This window comes from Cenococcum geophilum, assembly GCF_001692895.1.
Source record: "Cenococcum geophilum 1.58 unplaced genomic scaffold K441scaffold_63, whole genome shotgun sequence".
Taxonomy (NCBI): domain Eukaryota; kingdom Fungi; phylum Ascomycota; class Dothideomycetes; order Gloniales; family Gloniaceae; genus Cenococcum; species Cenococcum geophilum.
Window position 1 is genome coordinate 467,543 of NW_027137621.1, and position 7,308 is coordinate 474,850.

The following is a 7,308-nucleotide window of genomic DNA, read 5'->3' on the forward strand; positions in this document are numbered from 1 at the left end:
AGATTATTTAGCTTAGACCTATCTAATAGGGCCTACTATCTATTCTCTAATTTCGTGTCATTCTTAAAATGATAGTATTATATTTTGCGAAATACTTCCCCGTTTAACGGTTTCTGTTTATTTAAGTATTTTTTAATTATCCTTATAAGGACTATTTGTGGGAGATCTGTAATAGATTTTTTAGCTAAAAAATTAAGACACTTAAGTAAACGCGCTTACCTTTAGAGAAGAGCCTCATTATTTACTATTGGTTATTATCGTCTAAAAATTCTTTAGTAGCTTTAATATGATATAAGCCTCTAAGGTAGTTTATACTCCTTAGGCTAATAAACAGTATTAAGTTATCCTTCTAAAGTTAATAAAAACGTTATTTATTAAGACCTAAAAAGGCTAGTAACGAGATAAGAGCCATATTGTCTATAATAGTATTAATAAAAATATCTTTTTCTAGCCTTTTATAACCTACTCTTTTAAATACATTTTTAAGGCGGCGGACGTTTTTTTTAGATAGTAACCGATGTTTTTTACGTATAAGAGGATAGTTAAAATTAAGTGCCCTAAGTTTTATTTTCGCTATATCTAGGTAGTTCCGCGCCTTAAGTATAAACAGCTTATCCGTGGCCTTCGTAGCTGCGCCTTGACCACCCACCCGAAGGGTAGGTGGTGGACATCCAAATCGCCAGGACACCTCAATCGCCAGAATTGATCAACTTTCTTAAATATTTAATTACTACACAACCACCACAATAAGTAATTATCTATNAATTGAAAACTAGGTCGCTTGCCTTACTTAAGCCATCTATAATAGTATATATTTTTTAATTATAAAGGTAATGCATAAAATTTATAATTTATACGGTCGCATTAAACAACGCGTTACTAGACAAAAGTCTTAATTAAATTGATCTATAATAAGTAGATAACTTAATAATTATAAAAAAGGAAGTACTATATTATAAATAATAAAAAAAAAATATTATTAGGTAACGCCTTAGCATTTTTATGCTTAAATAATTTATTAATTATATCCCTATTAACTGTTATATAGATTTTACTAAACTACTATTTATTTATAGTACTAAATAGGCTATATACTTCTGAAATATATATTTATAAAAATAGTAACTAAAGTAACTAAAGTAGTGTTTATAGAGGCTATACTTTACCTACTTAGCCTAAAAAAAGTATTTAATAAACTGCCTTTATTATATAAGACTACACAAAAAAAAACTTAATATTAAAGACTATTAATATTATTATATTAAAGATAATTAGGCAGATAAGTAACTTAACTTAGTATATTAAATATAATTAGTAAAAATAGGAAAATAAAAACCTAAATAAGGCTATATAAAAATATGTCTATAAAGTAAATACTTAATTTTAAGCTTTTAAACCCTTTAAATAGTAATTAAAAAACACTAAAATTAAAATTAAGTAATGCTAAAAGTAAAAAGCCAATACTAAAAAGGTTATATAAAAATTTGGGGTAATTATTATAGCTAAAGGCCGTTTATTAGCTAAAAAAAGAAAAATAGATAATAAAAAAAAGCTCACAAATAAGCGTAAAAAGAAGGCTAAATCACTAATACTAGAGCTTAAGACTTTTAATAACGCTAGGGATAAATATAATAAATATAATAAAGCGTATAAGCAGTAGAAAGACTTATAATTATTAATGTGGTGGTGTTATATAATTAATTCTTTTAAACTCTGGCGATTGAGGTGTCCTGGCGATTTGGATGTCCACCACCCACCCTTTAGGTGGGTGGTTAAGGCGCAGCTACGAAGGCCACGGATAGAGTTATCTATAGTTATAGGAAGAGCTATTACTTATACTAAGAGCTTAATATTCCTACTAATGTGGGAGACTTAAAGCTCTTTTATGGGAAATATTAGTTAGAACCAAATATTAAAACTAAAATTTTTAATTTAGTATTTTAATTATACTATCTTATAGATTATAAAACTGTATTAGGCGGCACGAAGTAGAATTAAATTTTTAGGAAACTATAAATATTTAAATATATATATATAAGTAAATGTTTAGAGGATTTCCTAAGCTCTACTCCTCCGCCTTATCCGCTTTTATTAATAGTAAAAATTCCTTAAATAACTGTTAATTTTAAAAGCGAAGGTGCTATTACTAAGTACTAATAAGCTTTTAAGTTCTTAATACTAGAAGAGAGCCAGTATTAGAGCCTATTATTTATTATACTAGTTAGTAAAAAAATAAAGTCTACTATTCTGCAATACCTACTAGGAGATACTATAGATAGAAATTTTCTAGCTAATGCGTATAATTAAATCTACCTTTAGGAAGACCTTAAACCCGCAAAGATACTTTACTAATCCTTTTTATTAATTATAAACTTTAAAACTATTCTTTATCACAGTTACTTCTTTTCTATAGCAGTGGGGAGATAGTAACGAGAAAAATCTCTTAGTAGTAGCCTTTAAAACGTCGTAAAATGCTCGGCTTATTATTATATAATTAAGTACTCTTACCTTTTTCTAACGTAGTTTACTATTTCGTTACGGATCTGGGTAAACTAAGGGAGGTTTACCTTAGCGAGCTTAAACGTAATTTTTTTGGCTAGCGTCGGAATAATAGCTACGCCGTCTTCCTTCTTACAAAATCACGTCTGAGAGCCTTTAGCGAGTTTTGTTAAAAGCATAAGCAAAAATCTTAGTTTTAGCAATTTTGTAAAGGGATTTCCTCTACAACATAATAAAATAAAGTCTTTAAAAGTTTATAGATATATTTTAGGTAGCTACTTTATATACTAACGGCTTTAGAATTATAATGTCCCCTCCTAAATCTGAGATTAATTTTGTTAAAGTTAAAATTCCCGTTGTTAAAAGCATAAGCACCTTTACGTACCCTTATATACGGGCCCACGTAAGGTATAAAAAGCCTAAAATCTTATAATCTATAGAGCTAGATCTCCTAAGTAATTTAATATAATTTTTACCTTAAAATACGTGGTGGGGAGATTAATTAATTTTGTTGGGGTTTATAAGTTTTCCTTATAAAAAAAGCTTATGCTTTTATACAAATCTCGCTAAAGTTCCTTAGACAAAGAATTCGATTAAATATCTAAAGGAGATTAGCGCGTCAGCGCAATCGATTTCTTAGTATGAGTCCACTAAGGTAAAAGGGAGGTGTCTAAGCTTATAGCTTAGTAAGCTATTAAATCTCTAAGTTCTAATCTCCCCGTACTCCCCTATATTCTGCTAGTATTTAATATATCCTTACTAACCTTTAATAAAAATATTGCTAAATTAAAGTCCCTAGCTTTAATAACTAAAATAATATAGAACTTTAAGCAATATAGTAAAGCTAAAGACGTAAATATAGATCTAAAGGCTTATTTTTACAGTATCCATATCCTTAGACTAAATTCGTCTATAAGCCTAGCGAAATGTTTATACATATTTTGAAAGCGAATTCTTTTTATATTAGAAGAAGCACGTGTTTTACGCCAATCTACTTAAGTTAAATTCCGTTTTAAGCATTTTAAGGCTTTATTAAGCTTAGCTTTAGAGCACTTTTACTCTACTATTACCGCCCTATTCTTATTTGTCTAAGTAGTATAACCTTATAGCTTCTTAAACAAGGGGTTTTTAGCGTGCCTTAGAGATCTTATTAAGCACATACCGTCTTAGGCATGGCTATAGCACTTTATCGCCCTATTAGTAGTATTAGCGTTAATTCTATTAAGCTATCCTCCGGGTTTTTATTATATAATCCCTGCCCTAAATCTAGCTAACTAACTAATGCTAATTATAGACTTTCTTCCTACTTTTATCTTCTTAAAGCATTTCTTAAATGTTTATATCTCTGTAATGTAGGACTATGCTATAAATGCGAGTATTTATATAAAAATTTTATTAGCGGTTCTGGATAATTTCCAGTCTATATTCTAAACACTCTAATTAAACTCTTTATTAACCGCATCTTAGATTTACACGCAAAATATCGCAAGGCTTCGGCCCTAAGTAGTAGAGTTTAGAAGCTATAAGTCTTACTTCTATTATCTAATGTAAATGCCCGAAAAGGTATTAGACTGCGGTTATATACTTTATAATATATATATTAAAATATATAGAAGATAATTATCCTTAACGAAATACAGTTATTATCTCTTATTTTATGTCCTCTATGCCTTACCTTATAGAGCGTCTGATTTTTAATTTGTACTACCTAGTGCTAGTATTTATATTTTAAGTATAGACGGCGGAGGTATAAGGGGAGTTATATCTCTTATTTTTCTAATATATATTAAGCAGGCACTATCTAACTTTAGATATTTACTATGAGAACATTTTAACCTTATCTGTAGCACTTCTATAGGTATATAAAAATAAAATTATATTAATAAGAACTTAAGTTAATCTGGTATTTAGGTGGGATAACCGCTATAAGGATAGATATTTTAGGGTGGAGCAGAGCTGAGTCGTTATAGAGATTTAAGGATGTAGTAAGCAAGACCTTTAAGTGGCGAAAATTTAGATCTACTTTACTTACTAGGTTATAAGAGATAATGCTAAGCTACGCCTAAGATGGCTAGTATAGCCTTACCGCCATCAAATTAGGCTTTAAGGCCGCTTTTAGATCCAATTTAAAGATATTTAATCTTCTAATAAACAATACTAGAGTTGTAGTAATAATGACAACTACTAAGGAGTTACAGCCTTATTTGTTTTGTAATTATAATAGGGGTAAGCGACCTAAGAAGATTAGTAAGTAAAGTACTTTCCTAATTTAATGTAGTAGCGTCCTAATTATATAGGGTATAGTTTAATCTAGGCCAATTATTTATAGTATAATGTATCTATTAGTGAAGCGTACGTTTAGTCTAGGAGATGCTTAAAATTAAGCTAATATATTTTAGGGTATGTTGTACTTTTACCGCACCCTAGTTAGCTAATCTATTATATATCCTATAATTTAATACTAACTTAGAAAGGTTCTTTAAACCTAAAGTAGTAAAAAACCTTAGTACTTTTTAGGATAGGGGCCTTTAAAATAATAATCTAATTATTATTACCTAATTAGAAAGTCTATTCCTATAGCCTAAAAAGGGCAAGCCTAACTTTAATCTTTTATTAGGGACCGGTATAACCTTTATACTAATAGCTGCTAGCACTTAATCCCTAGTTATAGATCGATTTTACCTAAAACTCTTTAAAAGCTTTATACGGAGTTTAGACAGCGAGGAAGCATAAAAGAGGTTTATTTATACTATCCTAGTATAGTACTATAGTAGATATTATTGTTTTAATCTTTATCTCTAAGGACCTAAACCTCTATTTAATAACCTATCTATAGTAGGAGAATTAAAAAGCCAAACTATGGAATATATAAAATTAAGTTTTATAATTTCTACTATTATAGACTTAATATATGCTATAATATTCTACTTTAAGCTTCATTATCTCCCTTAGTATATTAACGGCCGTTATAAGTGCGTTGGTTATATATTTTGCCGACTTAATCCCCCTCCTAGTGGGCGTTAATACTTATACTCTTAGCTTATTACTATATTACCTTAGTTCCTTATTTATAGTCATCTAATAGCTTATATATATTAAAAGTACTAAAAGGTTATCCCCTATTTAAACGACGTATATAATTTATGGTTAATACCTTAAGCAAAAGTATTGCGATCTCTATTAGAGGGATTATAAGTATACCTAGGTTAATAAGCGGATATCCTATATGTCTTAAAGATCTAATTAATTTACAGTAACTTTACGCTCTATTTAGCTGGGTAGATTACTTAATACTTAAAAAGCCTCTTTTTTTTATTCCAGTAAAGCGAAAAATAGATAAACTATAGTAATTTATTTATTCTAGTAAGGCAATTACTAAGTTGCTTGCTGTATAATATTTTATACGCATATTAGTAAAGCCTTAGCTACTAGGCGGCTAGAAGCGAAATTATCCTATAAACTATATTAGAGTATAGTAGTAAGTGTTTTACTTAATTTAGATATCTAGCTTTCTCTAGAGTTTAAGTTTAAGTTATTAGTATTTAAATTACAGGAAGTAGTTTCTTAAAATTATCTAAAAGGCGCTAAACTAACTAGGCGCTTAATATTTAGCTAACTACACTTCTAGTCTAAAATGGTATTAAAATAACTTAATTTAAAAACAAGGTTTTCATTTTTATCTTATAGCCTGCTTTAACGGTTACTTATTAGCTCTTACTCTTATTAGTTATAACTTTAATTTAATTACTAACCCCTATTAGTCGCCTTTCATGCTTATAATATACCTACTAGAATCTTATTGTTGGGGAAGACGCAGCCGGATTTAGAGGCTCCTCCCCCCCGTTTTAGGAGGCTGTTTCTCCTCACTTAGACCTATGTTTGTCGCCGCTTTTACAACATACTAAGCATGCTAAGGACGGTAGGGTCTTCCTCATTTACCTACTAAACCTAGAAGCTCCCCAAACGTTATTTAAGAAGCCATAGACGTCCGCCGCCTACCTTTATCCTCATCCTTCGCCAAAAGCACTACCCTTATATAATAAAACCTCCCTTCTATACTACGCTCCTTTAACCCTTTTCCCACAGTAGCTACGTATGCATTTTCCTCTGTTATTATGTTGTTTACTTTTAATACTTAATTTCTAGGTTTCTACCTATGGGATTTTTTTGCCCTATCCCGCTCTTAAAAACGCCGATCTCCTATAAAGCCTTTTTTAGCGTTCCTATTAACAGCAGTCGCTCTTAAGCTAGCTTCTACGTGTAAGTAACTGGCAGCTATTAAAGCACTAAAATACTACGCGTTTAACCACCATGCCCTTTTAACGTAAGAAATGGCGAAATATAGATCTAGCCTTTAGCTTAGACTCCGAACTAGGCAAGCCGTTTTATTTTAAGCTAGCTTCGGACTTAGATTTAAGCTCTAACTCTAGAGCTAAGGAAGACGCCAATTCTAAGGGGGAATATTTGTAGTAGAGGATTGCGTATTATAAGGACTAAGAAAGGGCGAAGTTAAAACGGAAGCCCTAGTCTACTTTTTTTATTAAGCGTAAGTTTTAAAATTAGGAAAAGTTCGTTTATATTTAAACCAAAATTCACCTTATAATACTAATGATTTATATTTAGGTTCTGCCTAAAAGTTAAGTCTAACCTAACTAAGGCCCTTCGTTAGTGTGTAGCTAATACGTTTAAAACATACCTTAAATAGCGCGTAAAGAATTCTTAAATTAAGAAGAAAAGCACGATCTAGTTATACTAGAGATAAATGCTATGCAAATTTATAGATGTAGTAGGCTATAGTATAAACAATAG

At 30.1% G+C, this 7,308-nt stretch overlaps 2 protein-coding genes across 2 annotated transcripts; one reads left to right on the forward strand and one right to left on the reverse strand.

Moving 5' to 3' along the window:
• Positions 1-367: 367 nt before the first annotated feature.
• On the reverse strand, positions 368-598 carry K441DRAFT_586748 (uncharacterized protein; the record flags this gene model as incomplete). Its single annotated transcript, XM_067644649.1, has 1 exon — positions 368-598. A coding segment is annotated over one exon (231 nt), but the record flags the coding sequence as incomplete, so codon positions are not given.
• Positions 599-4,574: 3,976 nt separating this feature from the next.
• K441DRAFT_586579 (uncharacterized protein) lies at positions 4,575-4,754 on the forward strand (the record flags this gene model as incomplete). The annotated part of the gene is made up of 1 exon (XM_067644637.1): positions 4,575-4,754. A coding segment is annotated over one exon (180 nt), but the record flags the coding sequence as incomplete, so codon positions are not given.
• Positions 4,755-7,308: the final 2,554 nt, after the last annotated feature.